At 38.9% G+C, this 22,704-nt stretch overlaps 1 protein-coding gene and 1 long non-coding RNA gene across 5 annotated transcripts in view; one reads left to right on the top strand and one right to left on the bottom strand.

Annotated features, from left to right (window-relative positions):
* The window catches only part of atg4db (autophagy related 4D, cysteine peptidase b), a 47,596-nt gene that overhangs the window by 3,152 nt on the left and 21,740 nt on the right, over positions 1–22,704 (top strand). For all 4 annotated transcript variants that reach the window (XM_073944043.1, XM_073944045.1, XM_073944044.1 and 1 more), the window contains exons 2-6: positions 6,124–6,414; positions 10,348–10,431; positions 13,326–13,499; positions 18,029–18,308; positions 22,670–22,704. The exon at positions 22,670–22,704 is cut by the window's right edge and continues 27 nt beyond it. In XM_073944043.1, coding sequence (XP_073800144.1) covers positions 6,225–6,414; positions 10,348–10,431; positions 13,326–13,499; positions 18,029–18,308; positions 22,670–22,704 — 763 coding nt within the window. In that variant the 5' untranslated portion in view covers positions 6,124–6,224. The remainder of the gene's footprint in view (positions 1–6,123; positions 6,415–10,347; positions 10,432–13,325; positions 13,500–18,028; positions 18,309–22,669) is intronic.
* Positions 408–4,487, bottom strand: LOC141381120 (uncharacterized). Its single transcript, XR_012400790.1, has 2 exons — positions 4,380–4,487; positions 408–3,395 (listed from the first exon to the last, which is right to left on the bottom strand). It is a non-coding gene; the product is annotated as an uncharacterized lncRNA (long non-coding RNA).

Below are 22,704 nucleotides of genomic sequence, written 5' to 3'. Positions count from 1 at the left end.
AGGTTGCCGCTTGGTTTCAATACTATAGGAGTTATTAAATTAAAAGGGTGATCTCTTTAAAAATGCATGAAGATAATAAATGGATTATTCCATTATGATTAAACTCTATATTAAACTATAATCCCAACATGGCATATCCTGTGATGTGACTTTTGTGGGTGCACACATTGCGATATCGATGCTGAAACCCTGTATTTTGCAGCCTTAGCTTGAATATAGGTTAGTTGTCTTTACTTCTTTTCTGTCCTTGGACAAAAACCTTCTCTCACATTGTTAGTGCTTTTTAAGCATTATCAAAATCAATTTTACATGCATATAAAAACAAATTTAAACAAAATAGATTGTTGCGTGTTTTATGATAAGCTGTAATAAATTTAAACGTCATTGTTTTTCTTATAATTTAATGTGTAAATGTAGAGGTTACGTCATGAAAGTGTACTTAATAGTTCTGAAAAAGTCTTGGAAAAGTCATGGAATTTTAGTAGTAAAAATGTGTATGAACCCTTTAAATATATTTTTTACGCAAGTAAATAAATAAACAATGGTACGCTGAAAAAGGTGTTGATATGATTTTTCTTTTCTTTTTTTGTGGGCCTACATTTGAAGAGCTCAGATGCAAAAGCCGCTAAACGGCACTTCAAAAATGAGATAATGACATTGAGTGAATGATTTAGGCACTTAGTACACCATCAACAAATAGATTTGCTTTAAATCATCTAAATCAGGGGTTCTCAACTGGTTTGGCCATGGGACCCACATTTTCACATGGTCATCAGGCCGCGACCCAAATTTTTAGGAATTATGATTCATTTGTATTTAATTGTTAACATACACAACAAGTGACAGATAAATTATGAGAAAATCACCAAGACTTACAAATAAACAATATTTTACTGCTGTCATTTAACAAAATGTATCAAATTATAGAAATATTACAGAGTAAAAATGTCAAATACTGTAAACAGTGGTTAGTGTAAGGAAAAGTTCAGTTACTATTAACTAAACTGAACTGTTAATAAAACATTAACATTGATCTGGCTGAACTGAACAGAAACCAGCAAACTGAAGTAAAATTATTAAAACAATCATAACCATTTTATAATAATCAGCAGTTATTTGCTGTTCTGCTTTTGTGTGAACTTTTTTTTTCCATTTTATATGGTTCCTTTTACAGCATCGATGTTGTAATGTCATTAAAATACATTCAGTTAAATAAACTTTGGCATTCATTTAGTTGCTCAAGCGTAAAACGAGAAAAAAAGCCGTTTACTTGCATGCGCCCGTCAGAATCTGTGGGCTAGCGCAGAAGCTCCATTAAATATACTGGGGTAAAATAAATGCTCATATTATAAAGACATGACGGGGGGAAATGTAATTTAATGCAGTGCTTCTTGTACAATCTGAGACCCACTTTATATCGGATATCACTCAGCCAGTGGAGATCGCTGATTTTTTTTAAAGAAAACAGACCTTAAACGTGCCGGTTTTTGCATTGCAGTTCGCCAAAAGCGCTTAACCCAAATTAAAAGTCCCATTAGCATGCTTCGGCACGCCCATTTCAAAATAAAAGTCCGATATAAGCTAAATAAGTTAAATATTAAACTTTTGTTGTTTTTTTGATCACACACTCCGCGACCCACCGAAAATGTTCCCGCGACCCAAAAGACCCACCAGTTGAGAAACACTGATCTAAATCCCAGCGTCAGTGCATTCAGAAATAACAGTCTGTTGGCAAAAGCCGCTAAACGCCACTTGCCTTTGACAGCAAAAGCAGCTATATCCCGAGAACCAATCAGAAGACGCAAATCGAATCATATGTGTTCAATGTAGCAGTGCGCTGATACGCCGGCTTTTATAAGGAGACTTTTGTATTCCGCTTTCGATTTTGATTTTAAAAGACGGAGTTTGAGGAATTCAATGAGACTGTCCGTGAATGGCAAATGAAAACGTCCCTCATCTCAAAACTCTGCGTTATAAGAAAAAGAAAACACAATGTAGTGTGCAAGTGTAGCATGCATTCATGACGTTTTTTTTTTGCGCAGCAACACTACTTTGAATGAGTCTGATTTACTATACATTAAACGCCAACTCCATTTCACAAAAGACTGAGTTAAGATACCCTTCTTTTATCCCACGTGGATGCTATGAGGATAAACAAGACCAAGACGTTAAGTATGGTGGGAATGAATGAATGAATGACAGCTTCTAAAATTGTCTGAAAGGCATCCCCTTTTTGCCCAGTAGACCTACCTTGTGTTTTATTTGCTAATTTGAGATTACTTTTTTTTAGATAATTAATGTATAAAACTGTACATTATTTATAATACTTCATAATACCTATGCGTCTGATAAGCTTTTTATATTAATGGACAATGCACAGAAATTGAAGTTTCATAATGTTTTACACTACATTATTTGAATCTACCAAGCTTAGCTTACAATGTTTACATTGTTCTACTTGCATTAAGGGTGCTTTCACACCTACACTTTTGTTTCGAAACGTATCTCGTTTGCCCAGTTAGCGCGGTTCGATTGGCGTATGTGAACAGGGCAATCGCGCTCTGTTCTGCGCCAAAGTAATCGCTCCGAGATCGCTTGAATGAGGTGGTCTCGGCTCGATTGAAACGAACCCTGGAGCGGTTCGATTGCAGTGAGAAAGTGATGGATATGTAATAGGCATACGGCAATATGAAGAGAGAATTATGAGTAGGGCGGGAAGTTTCATGAGTCTCCGGATGCCCGCAAACGAGTGATGATCTCCCGGTAATCTTGAGTCTCTTTCCCGGTCCTCAAATAGGCATCGTCTCGCACCCTTCTCACCCCCCCTCACTGCATCTCTCCTCAGACACGTCGCGCGCGCGCACCCTGTCAATCACCACCAAACCACCACCTCTCCTGACAGCTTAGCGGGACGCTGCAAAATAAACCCTGACACTCTGACCAATGTAAGGAGAGTTTACTCGCACGTGACTTGTTTTAGCTCTTTTGGTCCGTTTAGAAACTTTGCAGTGTGAAAGAAAACCGCTCCAAGAGCAAAGAGCAACAATGTAACAATTGTAATCTGTTTCGGAACAACTGAATCGATTCACAGGTGTAAAAGCACCCTAAATCTAAATCCCAGATATCAGAAATGACACCAGATTGTTCAGATTTAATTAATGTCAGTTTTAATGTTATTGATTAATGCACTTGACAGATTTCATTCATTTTCCTTCTGCCTTTTCCCTGGTTTACCACAGCGGAATGAACCGCCACTTACTTGACAGATTTTTTTTTTTTTTTTAATTTTAGGTGTTTTTGGTTTAGTAAAATAATATCTAATTGCATTTTTATTGATTTTCAACTTGTCCCTTGTCTTGTCCCAATGGTGCATTTAGAGGTTTTTGCAAAAAAACCTGAGGGTGTCACGATCCTCCAAATCCTTGATTCGATTACATTTTCGATTCTAAAGGCACGATTCGATTTTCGATTATGAATAATTAATTAATTAATGACCAATTAATTATTTGTAGCCTACCGTTTAAACTACCTGACCTGCATGGTCTTTGTTTTACCCATAAACAAATCATACAGTAAATGAATAAAGGCAAGATACACACATAATTACCACCTGTCAATCACTTTTTTCTGCGGGACTCGTGAATAGGCAGTGATCTGTCTCGTTATAATGGCGTCGGTTAAAAAGACGCACAACCAACAGGAACCAGCCAACAGTATCTGAGGTGTACAAGTACAAGTACAAGTGAGTGAAAGATTGAAGCAGTCCTCTGCCTGCCTGGACCTGCTGTCTCGAGCGCATGGCTGTGAGTGCGTCTGTGTCTCTGTGGTCACGTGATGTGCATTTTCAGAGGTAGAGAGGAAGGAGGGCTGCTCAGAAATGCTACATGCCACTGTGGATGTCAAATCGTTGTCGTTCTAAAATGCCATTTAAAAACAAAGACAGTGTAAACAGGGCCTGAGTGTGTACTTTTCGGGAGCGGATTTGCAACGGGGGCGGGCGGAGGATCACGATACCGGTGTTGTCTATCGGACGAACCCTAATACGTACATAGCAGAGCTTGCAAAACTGTGTTTTTTTTTTTTGTCTACAACACGAACGTTGTCAACATAACTCACTGGAAATCCAAAATGCTTACACACCGGCGACTTCATTGAAAGAGGAGAGGGTTTAAGCTCTGTCGACGGGTCTCCTGCTTCTGCAGTTTAACAAGCACTTCAACAAGCATGTTTTTTTTCGCGCTTGACAAGCCAAGCTGACGTGACATGGGGGCGTGGCAGCATCGACAATTCTATTTTTTGATTCGATAATCGAGATTGAGCATAAATTTCGATCGATTTCGATTAAAAATCGAATTCGTGACACCCCTAAAAAAAAGCACAAGTAGATTCAGCCGGTTTTGACACAAAAGAGAATGTACTTTGTTAAAAACCAAAGAATTGTCTTACGACTACTCCAACTGATCTATCCTGGAGGCTTTATCTGCTGGACATTATTAGCTTGAAATGCACCACAGCCAAAATAAATGGTGCCAGTAAAAAAAACTGTACAATTTTGGTCAAATATGAGAGAGACCGTATCATTTGTTTCAATCCTGATTTTGTACTTATTACAATACTACTGTTTTTATTTTATTTTACACTTTTTGTTGGCTGGATTTGGGGCTTTGTTCAAAATCAAAATGTTCAATAAAAAAAAAAGAAGTGTCTAAAGTGACATTTTTTTAAACAAAAAAGGTATTTTATTTACTAGCTAATAACTATAAAAAGAAACTTCTGAACCTAATTATAGGAGCATGATGGATTTGGAGGGTTTTGCATCTGAACTCTTCATACACTTTTATACACATATACACTTATTTAACAACATACTTTACAGGCCAATTTGCACATAATAGCTGCACATATAACACTGTATACCTGTACATACACTTGTCAATTTATATGTTAGCATTCACTATTTACTTCTATTTTTCAATTTATTCATGATCTGTTTTTTGTCCCGTGTCTGTAATTCTGTTGCACTGTAGAAGCTTCTGTCACCAAAACAAATTCCTCTTATGTGTGAACACACCTTACAATAAAGCTCTTTCTGATTCTGATTCTACACATTAACAAGTGTCCTTTAGTCACACTTGTGTCACTGTTATGTATTTGTGTTTTTTGTGCTCTGTTTCTCTGTTTTTTTTTCCCTCTCTCTCTCTCGCTTTTGCTCTCTTCTCCCGTATCTGCTCTCATGTATTCTCAGGTTCCGTTCATTGGTCCATTCAGCTGTCAGTCATTCCTCCCCGGTTACGTCACTCTTACGTCACATCCAATAAGCAAAGACCACGCGTGTTAAAAGCGCGCGCCAGACCACTCGCCTTCCCTTGCTTGCATTTTTCTCTTTCGCTATTTTGTTGCTTGTTTGTATTTATCGCGTGCGTTTAGAAGTAACCCATCTAACTGTGTATTTTGTTGTTGCTTGTTTCTATGTGCATGTTATCTGTCCGTTATTCGTACATTGTTCTTAGTTTATCGTTGTTTACGAGGCTTGGACGAAGCGGACAGGTAAGAAGGTCACGTGACGTACATTTCGCAACACATAGGACTACTCTGCTGTCTAGTACACTAGGTTAGGGGCGAGCGCCACTCCTTGTACTTTTGTGGATAGATGGATAGAGTAGATAGTCAGGACTCGAAAGATCTTCGTGTGTTAATTATACTGTTTTTCACATAGTTAGTTAGCTAGATGCTTCTGGGAAGTTAGATTTAGTTTGGGTTTTGTTCTTTTCATTTCTTTAGCGCCGCCCGCGTCCCTTCTGCCAGCTCTCTTGTTTTTTCCCGTCTTCATCTGTTTCAGTGTTGTACATATTGTAAATAGTATATTTTTGCCTTTGCACTTTGGGATTGTAAATAAAAACACACATATTTTGGCATTACTTTGGTTGTCTTTCCACTCATTCACTGTTTATATAAATATATTTTAATTAAATAAATGTCAAACCCCACAACCCTGGACTAACATCAGGGGGTTTGTAACAGTCACATGATTCTCAGTGTTTCCCAGAGAAAGTGCTTTACTGAGCTGTGTGTATTTCCTCTGGTGGTTTATTCATTAATGCCCTTTACTTCGCTGTCCCACAGCTAGAGCTTTCACCTGGAGCTGAACCTTTCGCATCCCTCCTCTGATTGGACGGCTGGGGTTTAACTTCTCTGGATGTCATGGCAACAGTATCCCTCCTGTGATGGATGTGAGTGATGCGAGCGAGGAGTTTAATGGAGAGATGGAGTCCGCCGATGACCTCGCGTCCTTCGAGGTGGTGAATATGTCGAACCCAGGTCTGCTGGACTTCAGCGCAGATGTCCAGGGGTCGAAGGAGAAGACCAAACTCAAAAGCAAACTCATGTCAGCATGGCATAACGTCAGATATAGAGGTACTTGGTTATGTTGGGCTTTTTTTTATACTTTTATACTAGGGTTGTCGCGTTATCATTAATACATCTTACGATACTAAACCAGCTGAAGTATCACGATACCAAGTAGTATTGCGATACTTTAATTCTTCAAGTCAAATTATAAAGAAAATTGTCAGAAATACTATATATTTATGTTATAATAGGCCTACTTGAATGTAATTCATAATTCCCTTAAAGAGCCCATATTATTAGGGGTGTAACGATTTATCGTTGTACAATTTATTGCGATGCAAAAATGTCACAATATGCATCGTGGCGTTATGACGATTTGATTACGATATGACGTCCGTTTTCTCTTATTAGTTGAGCTGTTTGCACGTGAGCTACGTTCCACCTGCTGTCGCACGTGAGTTCAGATTGCAGCAGCAGTAATGTTAGCAGACCAAGATGAGTGGAGCTGAAATAGAGGATGGCCCATCCTCTCAAAATCAGACGTCTGGCAACATTTCGGTTGTACAGTCATTGCTTTAGACTCGTTCGCTTTTTGACGCGCATACTGGGTCAAACATCCTAAGTTTTAAAGTCTTCACAGTGATTTACATACTTTGCACAGCGACATGGAAACCTTCTAATGGTGTTGAAAGAGTCACATACTGTATTTATAAGGTACAATTCACCCTAAAATATCATCCTGTCTTCATATAATGATGTATTGGCGGACGCAAAATCACACATGATGTGAGCTGACCGTGAGCTGTTACTACAGAGGGCGGACTTTGATAGAGGCGCGCGTATGGCTAGCCGTTTTAGCATTTAAACTCTTGTTCTCACTATCCATAAATATATTTAATCAGATATCTCTAATTATATTTTGACTAGTCATAATTATAATTCAACTAGTCAGAATGACAATTAGAGATATCTGCAATTACAATTGTACTAGTACGAAATCAGATTGGAGATATCTGCAAATATATTATGACTAGTCATATTCCTCCATTGACTTCCATTGAAAAATATTTGCAGATATCTCAAATGAGTTTTGACTAGTCACAATTGTAATTAGAGATATCTCTTAATGAGTTTAATTAAATATGAATTAAATACCTGGAAATGTGGATTTTTTTTGCACACACAAAAAACGCAAGTGACCAAGCAACGCCTTAAACTCTTACTGTTAAGTTCAATTGAATAGAAAGCTTATTTTTTTTTGCACCTTTACTTAAATTGTTCCTTAATTTTGTCTCTGTCATTTCAATAATATTTTATAAAAAGTTTTTAAATTGTTTTATTTTCCAGAGACAGGCCTGTTTAATTTATTTTCTTAAAGAAGGTTCAGTTTAACAAGTTGAAACAAAAGAAATACATAAAAAATAATTTACTTGGTAAAATCTGCATTTCAGTTTAATTTTCAATTTTTTATTCCAAATATCGTGATACATATCGAATCGTGAACATTATACCGTGATACACATCGTATCGTGAGCTGAGTGTATCGTTACATCCCTACATATTATACATGAAATAGGGTCATATTTTGGCTGCAAGGGTCTCCAACAACAGTCTAATATGCATGCAAGGTCAAAAAACACTTTCATTGTCTTATAATCTGCATTTATTGTTACCTAATTATTCCAACGTCTCCCATATGTTTGTTCCCAAACCCCTCCTTAGCACAAAGCTAATCTGCGCTGATTAGACCGATGACAGCCTTGGTCGACACTGACAGTGTTCAGCGCGAGACAGAGTAAAATGTCCAGCAGCTAATCAACAATATAGAAATACTCTGAGTGCATACACGCTTCATATTAGTTACTAACACCAAAGTAAACAGTACACAGTTCTCACCAGTGTTATCAGGGCCGGCGCAAAACAAGGCTATCTCCTTGAATGTGACCGAATGTTTAATTCCTCCTGAGGACTTGAAACCCATCATGAATTCGTACATAAACGAAGAGAATGGGACAACTGCATCAGCAAAAAATTACATGAAATCAACCCGAAAATAAATGAAAGACATTTAGCTAATTATAATTTTGAAACAAGGCATGATCAGACGGTCTATACCAGATGTCGAATTGGACATTCTAGGTTGACGCATTCATATTTATTAAATAGCGAAGAATCACCTAAATGTAATTCCTGCCAGGCTGCTCTTACCATCAAACATATTTTGTTGGAATGCAGAAGTTTAAATTCCATTAGACAACATTTTTATAAGGAGAGTACTTTGATGGACATTTTTAAAAATGTACCACCTGGAGGAGTTTTACATTTTTTAATCAAAAATAGAGCTGAAAAATCACATAAAACTTTAAATAATTAAATAAATAAATAATTTCTATTTTATACATTTTTTCTAAGTAACTTTTTTAGTGTAATACGAATTTGTTTTTTTATCATGTAATATTTTAATGTATATCCATTTGGCCACAAAATAGCCATAAGTTGCTGATGTGGCAATAAATATGTAATAAATAATAATAAATCAGGGCCGGCGCATTCATAGAGATAGTAGGCAACGTCCACGAACCCCCTGGTCCTTACTTTCATCCGTGACACCCACCCCCTCCCAAGAAAACAACACAAGAAAAATGGCCTGAGAATTTTTTTATTTTATTAATATTATTATTATTATAACAGCTCAGGGATGAGCTTTTTTAAATAAAGGGTTGAAAATGAATGGTTTTCTTGCTTTTTTTAATATCCGATTAATTGATTAATCAAAAAAAATAATCAACAGATTATTTGATTACTAAAATAATTGTTAGTTGCAGCCCTACATTCAGTATTAATTCACACAGCGGCAAAAGCTGAACTATTTTGAAACTTGACTGCTGCAAGCGTGTAAGAACCGCTAACGATGGCCATAGCAATGACAATCGGCATTTATTTATGGCATAGAGTTAAATGTGTTTAGATGAAGACAAAACTACGAAAAATCAAATCATTGCGTTAAAATGACAGTTAATATTTATGTATTTTACGAACCTATTCACATATTTGCAATACTGAGAGCAGGAAAGAGACAGGAAGCACTGGTAAGCAGTATCTTTATAAAATTGTTTAATTAAAATAAATAACCAACAGATTAATATGCCTTGTCGTCTCTAAGTAAAGACATTATCTACACACTATATTAATTCCCAATTAGAAAAATACTACAAACTATAAAATACTATTAATGAAAATACTTAAAGAACTCACAAAATGCAACACTGCCTGTACTCCCATTAAACTACTTGTTAGCAACCGTCTTTTTAAGGAAGCGTAACTGATTAAAAAAAAACATTAAGAGTGTGCTGTAACTGATGTGTTATGTCGTAGAATAAAACGTGAAAGTATCCTGAGTTTGTGTTTGCCACGAACCGTATTTCAAGCGTTTTAGTGTAAAACGCATTCAAAAAGTTCATTGACTTTTGGACGAGGGAACCGAGGGAACCAGAACTGCTAAAATGCTAACTCGCTTCTGGGTTTTTGCATACAAATTGACGGCATAATTCCTCCACTCTATATCTAAAAAATCTTAAAATTAAGAAGGATTTTGTAGACAAGCAAAAAATTGTATCTTGTTTTCAGAAATAAGGAGTCAAAATAAATGGAGTTTTTCCAATAAAGCAAGCAATATAATCTGCCAATGGGGTAAGTGAAATCATTTTGTATTTGCTCTGAACTAAAATTATTTAGCTTTATCCCATTATCAAATTATTTAACTTGTTTTAAGGGAAAAACTCACTTAAATTTCTGGAAACACTTTTACATGCATTTTTTTAGACATCTTGATTTAATAATTTTTGTATATTTGGTCTAGAAACAAGACAAAGCTCTAAATAAGAAAAATGTTTTTTGTAGTGTAAACCCAGATTTTAAACATGGACACTACACACACACACACACACACGCACACATTTCCCACCTATGTTCACACTCTCACATCTGTGTTTCCCTCAGGCTGGTCTCTGAAGAGTAAACCGCGGCTCAGTAAGAGCAGTCCTGTGTGTCTGCTTGGACAGTCCTATCAGCTGAGCTCCACCGGTGAGCAGAACAACACACACATTTCTTTTTTTTTATGGCATGTTTATTTAAAGGATCAGGATGATTGTTCAATGTGCTTTCAGAACACAATCAAATAAAAGCTAAATTTAAAGATGTTGTGAAGCGGGTTATATCGTCCAAAAATGGACTACAAAATCACATTCATTAATAGGCCTAAATGCATCTATTACTAAGCTCATGCAATCAACAAAGAAAATGTAAATGAAAATGCTTTATTGTTGGCTGTCTTAGTCCTATCACTTTAAAAGAACAAATACTGTACCTCTCTCTATATTTAGGCTACTACATTTTTTATTTATTTATGTTTGTTTGTACATTCATTTTAGTTGTCTCTTAATTCTTTTTGTTTTGGTTTCCAAAACAAATCCTCGTTGTACTTAACAAGTTCCGAGTCCAAGCGCTCTACTTAACTATATGGGGAGACTCATGAAACGGTAATGATGAACGTGTACAAAGCGCTTTAATACGTTTGAAAATCACGATCGCAATATATATGTCCATGCCTGGTATCCGATGGCCAGAAAGTGATTCATTTTTTTTTTTATAAATTGTAAAACTTTGGTATTTGTGATGCAGCAATTTCCGAGAATGTAGTGTACATTATGACTTTGTTTAGAGTTCACTTTATTGTGTGATGCATCACCACTTAACAAGCAGATTTACAGTATATTTACTGTATATTTCGGTCCATTCGCATCCTTGTCCCTTTGTGCCCCCTGATGGCTGAGTTGCAAACTGCTGTTACACGTAAAACACATTTTACTGTTCTCTTTGTCCCGCTGTGGCATCACACGCAGCATTAGTGACAAAAGTCTTGTTGTCGATCTCAATTGTAAGAGGAACAAATAATAACTTCTAGTTAATAACTTGGAAAAGTGTCAAAGTTGAGTTTACTAGTCATACTAATCTTCACTAATACTGCAGAAAACCTACTGGAACCCATATGGACCCAAGATTCTCACAGAAATCAGTCAAGTTTGGTTAAGGAGAAGTCATGGTTTGGGGTTGCATTCAGTATGGGGGCGTGCGAGAGATCTGCATAACCAACAGCCTGAGGTATCAAGACATTCGTGCTGCCCATTACATTACAAACCACAGGAGAGGGCAAATTCTCCAGCAGGATAGCGCTCCTTCTCATACTTCAGCCTCCACATCAAAGCTCCTGAAAGCAAAGAAGGTCAAGGTGCTCCAGCATTGGCCAGCCCAGTCACCAGACATGAACATTATTGAGCATGTCTGGGGTAAGATGCAGGAGGCGTTGAAGATGAATTTAAAGGATCCTGATGAACTCGGGGAGTCCTGCAGGAACGCTTTCTTTGCCATTCCAGGCGACTTTATTAATGCGGGATTTGAGTCATGTCAGAGATGTATGGATGCAGTCCTCCAAGCTCATGATGGAGTCAGACACCATATTCGTTCTGTCTCCACTGCAGCAGGACTTTATATTCTATACTGGACATTATTTGTGTTCAGTCACAAGACTTTTGTCTACGTAAAGTCAGACCTTACTGTCCTAATGAAATCGTTAATAATCAAGGCATGATCAAATTGTATTGTGGTCAAGTAAGTGTAATCTAGAGGCCTTTGCCTTTCATATAAGCCACTTCTGACATCAAATGATCAACTAGAGCAGGGGTTCCCAAACTTTTCAGGCCGGGACCCCCAAAATGACAATGCCAGTGACTCGCGACCCCCAATATCCTCTGAGGTGGTTATAAATACAGAAACCTTGCATGCAATGGCACACACACACCAATGGACCCAAGTCTATTCTTCTTTTAATTTTTTTTATGTATGAGAGCTGTAAATGGGCTACAAAGTTTGACCAGGTGTTATGAAATCTGCTGCATCTGACGCTATTGCTGTGTCTTTAATACAATATTATTACCCCAGGGGTTGCAATCCAATAGAAGTAGTAACTATAAGCTACTATAGTAACTATATATGGTATAAACGACTATTTTTTTCTCTTCAGAAGGTTATGGATAAAATATGGTAATTCTTGTGGTTTAATAAAAATAAATAGATTTTTTGAAACCACCAGGCGACCCCCCCCCCCTTCATTGCTCCGCGACCCCTCGGGGGGTCCCAACCCCCACTTTGAGAACCATTGAGCTAGAGGACAAGTTATTATTTGTTCTTCCTAAAACCTGGATAGGTGACAACTTTTGTCAGGTAGTGTAACAAATAAATGATCGAATAATTCAACAAATAAAAAGCCTATAGAATATCATCTTACCCCTTTGAAATAATTAGTTGATTTGTCATACAGCCCGAAATCAAATCACATTCCAAATAACTTTTACAGCCTTTAAATTATTTCTTTTTGTCGCCGGCTCCTAACCTCTCCCTTTATACAACTTCATCCCGAATACCTTTTCTTTTTAAATAAAAGCAAGGTGTAATGCGAGTAAAGATATAGATTTCCACAGGGTATGATGATCTTTCTGTAGGCACTGTAAGTTAATAAATGCTATTTTGTATATCGACCGTATTGTGTGATGCTGAAGTGCGCTCATTTTCAAGATTAAGAACTTCTGCTTCAGTCGCCTATGGGAGAAATGGCTAGCAATAATAATCAGCAGATAACAGTCAAACTGCTTGCTCTACAGACAAGTGTGTTCATGACTATACAGAGAAAGTAGAATAACACCATAAGAAGATATCAGTCTGCTACATCAAGCAGCACAAACAGATGTTTGTAATGTCTAGTAATCAATGAAAGTCAATGAGACAAAATGTCTTGAGGCAAAAAGATTCCAATAGCAGCGCCCGCTCATACATCAAGATGAATAGGTAAAGAATTATATAAAAAAATTCTGAATAAATAAAAATAAGTGTGTTGATTTTGATTTGTGTGTGTTTGGTGTCAGGGGTGCGGGAGAGTTTTCGGCGAGTGTTCTCCTCTCTGCTGTGGATGAGCTATAGGAGAGGATTTCGGCCGCTGGACGGCTCCACGCTCTCGTCTGATGCAGGATGGGGCTGCATGCTTCGCAGCGCACAGATGCTGCTCGCCCAGGGGCTACTGCTGCACATCATGCCCAACGGTACACACACAAATGCACACATACAAACAAGGAAACTAAGGATGCACCAATCCTGATACTTGGATCGGATATCGGTTCGATACCGCATATTCTTGCTGTATCGGGTATCGGCCAGCTGGCAGTGATCCCAGTCCGATCTTGCATGCGCTATATAGAGTGGAGTAACTATGACGTCAATTTGTATGCAAAAACCCGGAAGCGAGTTAGCATTTTAGCACTTCCGGTCCCCTCGTCCCAAAGTCAATGGGTTTTTTGAATGGGGTTTCAGTAAAATCGCTTAAATAAGGTCTGTGGCTAACACAAATTCAAGATATTTTCACGTTTGTTCTACGACATAAAACACATCAGTTACAGCACACTCTTCAACTTTTAAATCGATTATGCTTCTTTAAAAAGACGGTTGCTATCAAGTTGCTAAATGGGACTACAGGCGGATTCGGAGACATTACACGTCATCGAGCTGATCTGGTCTGGAGCGCAGCTCGCTTGTGTTGGGCGTTTGGATTCGTCTGTTATTTAGGTATTTTCATGAATAGTATTTTATAGTTTTTTTGTGTTTTTCTAATTAAGAATTCAGATTGTGTATAGATAATGTCTTCACATGTAAAGGCTGTCGAGACAGATTCATTTGTTGATCATTTATTTTAATTAAACTATGAAGATACTGCTCACCAGTGCAGCCTGTCTCTCTCCTGCCCTCAGTAATGCAAACGTGTGAATAAATGTGTAAAAATACAGACATATTAATTGTCATTTTAACGTGATCAAGTGATTTTTCGTCTTTTTTTATTCATCTGAACACATTTTACTCAGTCATAACTGCAATATTTACACTCCTCCATTAAACGTATAGCAGATGTGACTGTATGGGCTGCTTTTCGCTGTACGTCGTGACATAAAAGGAATATTGAATGTTGCTCTGTTGGTTGATCTGATCATACGCAAAAAGACCCCAGACTATAGGGCTACATGTTTTCTTTCCCTTATTTCTTTATTTGTTTGGCGCATGTACTCATGTGCGATCAGAAAACTGCCCGCCTCTCCTTTCACTCCGCCCCGAAAAAGGCGGGCCGTTTGCCCCAAGAAAGCCCCGCTTTGGCCCGATTAGGCCCCGGAAGTGACAGTGGAAACCCCACTGGCCTTGGCTCGCCCTGGCTCGCTCGCTTTAGGCGCGATAGTGAAAACGCGGCTATTCACACGGAGCTAACACTTGACAGAGGGCGTGTCTGAAGTTGGGGCTAACGCGATCATCATGGCAGCGTCAGCCAATTAAATTAATCAGCAGTCAGCTACTGTCTGAGCTGTTGTATTTGCATATTGTGATCTGATTGGCTGACGCTTCCGTCGCCGCTTGAAAAGTTGAGAAAGTCCCAACTTCTGCAGCGACAACACCACTGAAGCGGCGCAGACAGATCCACAATTCAGTTCGGCAACGCCTGACGTCACTCTTTCAAAGTGAATGTGAAGCGTAGAAGCTGATGCCCTGTGTGAATGAGAATATCAGGCTTTGCTAAAATGCTGGTTATTCTGCTAATGTTTATAGTAGCCTATTATAGATTTCTAAGACAAATCTTAATATTAAAAAGGAAACATAAGCTGGACCACAACAGATCAGATCAATGTCATTATGAATGCTCAAATAATGTAACCAATAGTTGTTCGCAAGCATTGTGTTTTTAGTCAGATTGTGTCTGTGTCTATCTGTCATATACAGTAGGCCTGAAGGTGTGTTATTTTTTTACTAAAGAAGATAGATTGTTTGAGTTTATCACTAGAACTATAGAAACTGTAATATGTTAATAAAAAATAAACGGCACTCAGAATTTTGATATTGAGATCGGATATTCCAAAAAAAAAAAAAAAATGGTATCGGTGCATCCCTAGAGCAAACACAAATAGACGAACCAACACACACAAACATATGCATGCACATGCATACAGCCACATACAGTTAAAAGCCCCTTTCACACAGTGATACCGGTAAATATCCGGAAAATTTCCGGAACGACTTTACCGGTATATTCAAAAAAGCGCTGTTCACACAGGCGAGGACGTTACGGAAATTTTCCGGAAAAGAGCATTCACACATCCATTCCAAAATACCGGTAAATTCTGACATCATTCACCACAAATGAGCTTTAAACGGCTGCGCTTGTATTTGTAAACATTTGACTAAATTACAAACTCTGTGGATGATCAATATTGTGAACAACTTTCACAGGATCATATTCGCATGTCGAGATGTTCATAATATGTGCGTGTGCAGGCGCTCACAGGCTGTTTCATGGGCACACGCAAAGCTTGAAGGTAAACAAACAACGGCTTATCATAAGCATCTCATCGATGATTATTTGCACAGTTTGGCATTAAGGAGAACATATAAACATGATCTGACTAACTTCTAGCAGCTAAATGTGTCTGGAAAAATATTCAAAGGCTTTTCTTCTCACAAACCGTACGGACGTAAATGCGTCTGACTGTTGTGATTGGCTAAAGCAGAAGTCTTACGTCAGCACGTTCTAGACGTGCACGCGCTTATTACGGAAATATTCCTTCTGCGTTCACACAGCGCAGCATTCCGGCAAATTGCCGGTAATTTTACAACTTCTCTTTCCGGAAAATAGCCAGAACGAATTTACCGGTATTTTCAAAAAGGACCTGTTCACACATACAACCTTTCCGGAAAATTGCCGGTAATTTTCCGGAAAGGTCTGTATGTGTGAAAGGGGCTAAAGTCTGAATTATTAGCCCCCCTGTTTATTTTTTCCCCAGATTCTGTTTAACAGAGAGATTTTTTTTTTCAGCACATTTCTAAACATAATAGATTTAATAACTCATTTCTAAGGGTGTCACGATCCTCCAAATCCTCGATTCGATTACATTTTCGATTCTGAAGGCACGATTCGATTCGATTTTCGATTATGAATAATTAATTAATTAATGACCAATTAATCATTTGTAGCCTACCGTTTAAACTACCTGACCTGCATGGTCTTTGTTTTACCCATAAACAAACCATACAGTAAATGAATAAAGGCAAGATACACACATAATTACCACCTGTCAATCACTTTTTCTGCGGGACTCGTGAATAGGCAGTGATCTGTGTCGTTATAATGGCGTCGGTAAAAAAGACGCACAACCAACAGGAACCAGCCAACAGTATCTGAGGTGTTCGCTAAAATTACTAAGTACAAGTGAGTGAAAGATTGAAGCAGTCCTCCGACTGCCTGGACCTGCTCTCTCGAGCGCATGGCTGTGTGTGTGCTTCTGTGTCTGTGTGTGTGTATGTCAGAGGTAGAGAGGAAGGAGGGCTGCTCAGAAATGCTACACGCCACTGTGGATGTCAAATCGTAGTCGTTTTAAAAAGCCATTTAAAAACAAAGACAGTGTAAACAGGGCCTGAGTGTGTACTTTTCGTGAGCGGATTTGCAACGGGGGCGGGTGGAGGATCGCGATGCCGGTGTTGTCTATCGGACGAACCGTTCGTAATACGTACATAGCAGTGCTTGCAAAACTGTTTTTTTTTTTTGTCGACAACACGAACGTTGTCAACATAACTCACTGGAAGTCCAAAATGCTTAAACACCGGCGACTTCATTGAAAGAGGAGAGGGTTTAAGCTCTGTCGACGGGTCTCCTGCGTCTGCAGTTTGACAAGATCTTCAACAAGCCTGTTTTTTACTGCTTGGCAAGCCAAGCTGACGTGACATGGGGGCGTGGCAGCATCGACGATTCTATTTTTTGATTCGATAATCGAAATTAAGCATAAATTTTGATCGATTTCGATTTTGACACCCCTACTCATTTCTAATAGCTGATTTATTTGTTCTTTTCCATGATGACAGTACACAATAGTAGACTAGATATTCAAGACACTTCCAAACAGCTTAAAGTGACATTTAAAGGCTTAACTAGGTTAATTAGGGTAACTAGGCAGGTTAGGGTAATTAGGCAAGTTATTGTATAATGATAATTTGTTCTGTAGACTATCGATATAGCTTTAAAGGGGCTAATAATTTTGGTGTTTAAAAAATTTAAAACTTCTTTTCTTCTAGCCATAATAAAACAAATAAGTCTTTCTCCAGAAGATAAAAATATTATCAGACATACTGTGAAAATTTCCTGAATCTGTTAAACATCATTTAGGATATATTTAAAAAAGAAAACAAAAAGTAAAGGGGGGCTAATAATTCTGACTTCAACTGTACATGAACACAAACACACAAACATTCACTAAAAACAAACAAATCCACACACACCCGAATACATGCACAAACAAACACACAAAGACGTACAGACACGAGTGAAGTGAAAGTAAAAGGCATGTGTGCTTAGGGGGGACATCTACTCTCCTTCTTGTGGCTATTAAAGGAATTGCAACTGTTGTCATCTGAAACATCTACGGTTGTATTAAATAACTGCAAGTAGACGATTATTTCATAATTGCGACAGGCCTAAGTAATACCTCTTTATCTACTTAAAAAAAAAATACTTGTAGTTTCCTTCATCTGTATTTTGTCTCTTCAGGCTGGACGTGGCCTGCGACGCATAATCAGACCAAAGATGACCTGGAGGTGCTGGACGCTCACGGTTCCCTCAGACACTCGGGAAAGTCTCGCAGATGCAGTTTAGGCTCCGCGTTAGACGGTGAGAGCCACGAGGAGCGGTCGCACCGGAGGATCGTCTCTTGGTTTGGGGATCTGCCATCTGCTCCGTTTGGCCTGCATCGGCTGGTGGAGCTAGGCAGGGCTTTTGGGAAACGGGCGGGCGACTGGTACGGACCCGCCATCGCTGCTCACATACTGCAGTGAGTGATCAGCCGATTGTTTTTTTTTTGGAGTAGAAGTCGTGAGGGAATAAATAGGAAATGTGTGGCTTAAGCATGGGCAGGTTTAAGATTCTGACGGTACGATAACGGTTGATAAAAAATCACGGTTTCACGGTATTGTGATGTTGTTTTTAAATGAGTGGGTTAAAAACAACACATTTTTCCCCTTTGAACGCAATATATTTTTTAGAGGTGTAACGATTTATCGTTGTATGATGTATTGCGATGCAAAAATGTCACAATATGCATTGTGGCGTTATGACGATTTGATTACGATATGACGTCCGTTTTCTCTTATTAGTTGAGCTGTTTGCATGTAAACTACGTTCCACCTGCTGTCGCACGCGAGTTCAGATTGCAGCAGCAGTAATGTTAGCAGACCAAGATGAGTGGAGCTGAAATAGAGGATGACCCATCCTCTCAAAATCAGACGTCTGGCAACATTTCGGTTGTACAGTCATTGCTTTAGACTCGTCCGCTTTTTGACACGCATACTGGGTCAAACATCCTAAGTTTTAAAGTCTTCACAGTGATTTACATACTTTGCACAGCGACATGGATACCTCCTAATGGTGTTGAAAGAGTCACATACTGTATTTATAAGGTACAATTCACCCTAAAATATCATCCTGTCTTTATATGATGTATTGGCAGACGCAAAATCACACATGACGTGAGCTGACCGTGAGCTGTTACTACAGAGTGTGGACTATGATAGAGGCGCGCGTGTCTGCTTCAGTGAACAGAACCTGCAGGTTGTGACTAACAGGTAATAAAGTAGTGAACAACATTCAGTTTGTGGAACAGTGATCGTTTAAAAGCCGCGTGGGAAGTATGAACAGCAGTGGAAATGAAACCGAAAGCGTGCACATTATGTAAATAATCATATCACATTTTAGAATTATGATTACGACGAGCATGAACTCTTTTGAGTACAGAGGTACACAAAAATGCACGTCAACATGATACACTTGATAGCGCCGACATCAGCGACGCCGAAGAAATAGTAAACCTGCCTAAACTGCTGAAAAGAGCCACGACTGTCCTGTGTAATGAAAAGACGGCCACCCTGTCACTTATCATGCCCAACATGAAGACAGCCATCCATAAAAACCTCTCAGACAGACACACATCAGTTCAGGATTATTTTATGGAACTGCTGATTACCTGGAAATGTAGATTGCACACACAAAAAAACGCAAGTGACCAAGCAAAGCCTTAAGCTCTTACTGTTAAATTCAATTGAATTGAATAATTTCAATAATATTTTATAAGAAGTTTTTAAATTGTTTTATTTTCCAGAGACAGGCCTGTTTAATTTATCTTTTTAAAGAAGGTTCAGTTTAACAAGTTGAAACAAAAGAAATACATAAAAAATAGTTTACTTGGCAATAAATTTTTTTTTAAATAAAATTTGAATTTCAGTTTAATTTTCAATTTTTATTCCAAATATCGTGATACATATCGAATCGTGAACACTATATTGTGATACACATCGTATCGTGAGCTGAGTGTATCGTTACACCCCTAATATTTTATATTGAAATATTTAAAGGTGCTCTATGTAAGTGCCACCCTGTGGTTGTACTAGGTATTGCACTCCTGGTTCAAAATGGGCAGCTTGCCAGATTGATGGCATCAACAGGAGCTTGCCTGACTATCAATCCAAAAGGCTGATTTAAAGGTGATTTGAATCATGTTCTGACTAAAAGCAGTGGCATGCAACGGAAGGATTACTTTCCATATTAAAAGGAGGTTTTGTCCTAACCAACACCGGAAATTGATATTTTAGAAACGGCTTCTGTTTCTTGCAGCTGAACAACAGAAAACTATGATCAGCTCAGGTACAGCTCATGTGCTGTATTCAGTGTTAAATGCTAATAATGTAGGTTTGAATTACATTTCCATCCACATTTATTGCCATACTACTGAAAGCAGCAGCAGATAGTTCACCTCAGATCTGGAAAATAAAATAAACCGCCTGAAATTGAACTTAAGAACTGTGATTCAGTGCAAACCAACACATATCAGTGATTCAGCATCTACATTTAATAATGTTAAAGAGGTTTATTATGTTTTAATTAGATTATAAACCATACCATTTCGCTGGAGTGCAGTGAGTGCACTATTCTGTGATTCTGAATGGCAGCCAGATTGTTAATCAATGCAAATCTCGTCACGAAACGTGCTGTTAGGACATGGGTTTACAATGTAACCTGCTCACCTAATGTTTACGCTCGTAATATTTATATTATTTGCTAATTAATAGCCACCTCATGTGGAACTCTGAGCCTGCGTCTCTTTTCAGTGCTGCTACTGTCCACCAGAGGGTGCATTTCAGTCACGGATGCATACATTGAGAGCCTTCATGTGACGCCTGCTGCACTGTCATTTGTCTGCCGTGTCTGTCTGTGTTGCTCCCTCTACAGATGTGCTGTAACATTGCGGGGTATAATCAGGTGGATGGGGAACACCTGAGTCTAATGCTGCGTTCACACCAGACTCGGCAAGCGCGTCAAGCGCGAGTGATTTACATGTTAAGTCAATGCAAACGCGCGAATAGACATCCTGCGGCGTGATACTCGCGAATGGCGCGGCGCAAATGACGAGAATTGCGCGGTGCGCATGGCGCGAATGGCGTGGCGCGCTTTATTCGTGTTTCGTGCGAATCACTCGCGTTCGAAAATCTGAACTTCAGCAGACATTCGCGCCGCGTTAACCAATCAGGAGCTTGCTCTTGTGGGGGCGTGATTGTGACGTATCGCCTGTTGTCCGTGTCCCAGGTGAAATCCCCCAGCAGACACCGACAAGAAGTTCATCAAACTGGGCTGGGCTCAGTCAGAAGCACCGCTGAAAACCTCCATCAGCCAGGTTCAGTTTCTGAAGGAGTCTATGAGCTTAAAGAGCTGGATGCACCTCTGAAAGGATGTAGTGGACTCAGACACAGCTCTAAACGTATCGACGCTGTTTTTCAGTCTTCGTAAAGCACATAAACACTGTTATTTTCTTCGTAAAATCCATGTTAGCACTTATGCTATGAAGCTAGAGTCACGGGGCAGACAGAAGCCCTGCCCATCACGGGAATCCGCGTCTGTTCTGAAGTGAATTTGACGCGCGAATGAAGCGAGTAATCTCAAATGTTCACGCGACTATTTACGTGTGAATAGTGCGATTTATCTGCGTGTTCCGCGTCTGGTGTGAACAGCATAAGTGTGCGCTCTTTTATCAGCGTCCTGCCACTGTTTGGCAGAGACTCTTCCGGCTAAGGGTTGGACGGAGACCAGCGGCGTGCAATTTGTCGGGGCGTTTTGCCTAATGTTTGGTCACAGTAGGCTTAAAATAAACTTCTGAAAACGTGACTTTTGCCTTCCCCTCTTTTTTTTTCTTGTTTTGCCTCGAGGGCGTAACACTTCATGACTGAATAAATGAAATGCGCAAGCCGGCTTCCTGAAATATATTTGGCTAAAGTGGTATTGGGTGATTGAGTTAAATCACCAAAACAAAGACAGCTGTTTCAGGAAAACTTCCGTGCTCTGTTGAACATCATTTGGGAAATATTAAAATATAAAAATTAAAAATGGGGCTAATAATTCTGACTTCAACTGTAAATAATTAATATCATAAATTGTATTATATTATATACAATTTCTCTTTACTAGCTGGGCTTCCAGCTAACTCTATCAAGCCTCTTCAACTGCTCCAGAACGCAGCAGCACGAGTGGTCTTCAATGAACCTAAACGAGCACATGTCACTCCGCTGCTAGTCCGTTTGCACTGGCTGCCAGTTGCTGCTCGCATCAAATTCAAAGCTCTGATGTTTGCCTACAAAGTGACTTCTGGCCTTGCTCCTTCTTATCTGCTCTCGCTTCTGCAGATCTATGTGCCCTCCAGAAACTTGCGTTCTGTGAATGAACGTCGCCTCGTGGTTCCATCCCAAAGAGGGAAAAAATCACTTTCGCGAACGCTCACGCTCAATCTGCCCAGTTGGTGGAATGAACTCCCTAACTGCATCAGAACAGCAGAGTCACTCGCTACTTTCAAGAAACGACTAAAAACTCAACTATTTAGTCTCCACTTCACTTCCTAATCTGCAATTGCCTCTTTGAATATCACACTAACTGTACCAAAAAAAAAAAATACTAATACTTCCCTTCTTAGACTTTACAGACCTGAAACTTGCCTATAACACTTATTCATTGTTGCTCTTAGTTGTGTAAATTGCTTCCTTGTCCTCATTTGTAAGTTGCTTTGGATAAAAGCGTCTGCTAAATGACTCAATGTAAATATAAAATATAAATGAGTTGGCAGTACCTGACGGTTGTTGGTGTGTGTATTTTCAGGAAGGCCGTGTCAGCGTCAGAGTTGTCTGATCTGG

This window comes from Danio rerio, chromosome 3, assembly GCF_049306965.1.
Source record: "Danio rerio strain Tuebingen ecotype United States chromosome 3, GRCz12tu, whole genome shotgun sequence".
In the NCBI taxonomy this organism is placed as follows: Eukaryota; Metazoa; Chordata; class Actinopteri; order Cypriniformes; family Danionidae; genus Danio; species Danio rerio.
The sequence above is the reverse complement of the archived record's forward strand: the minus strand, read 5'-3'. Positions and strand labels throughout refer to the sequence as shown.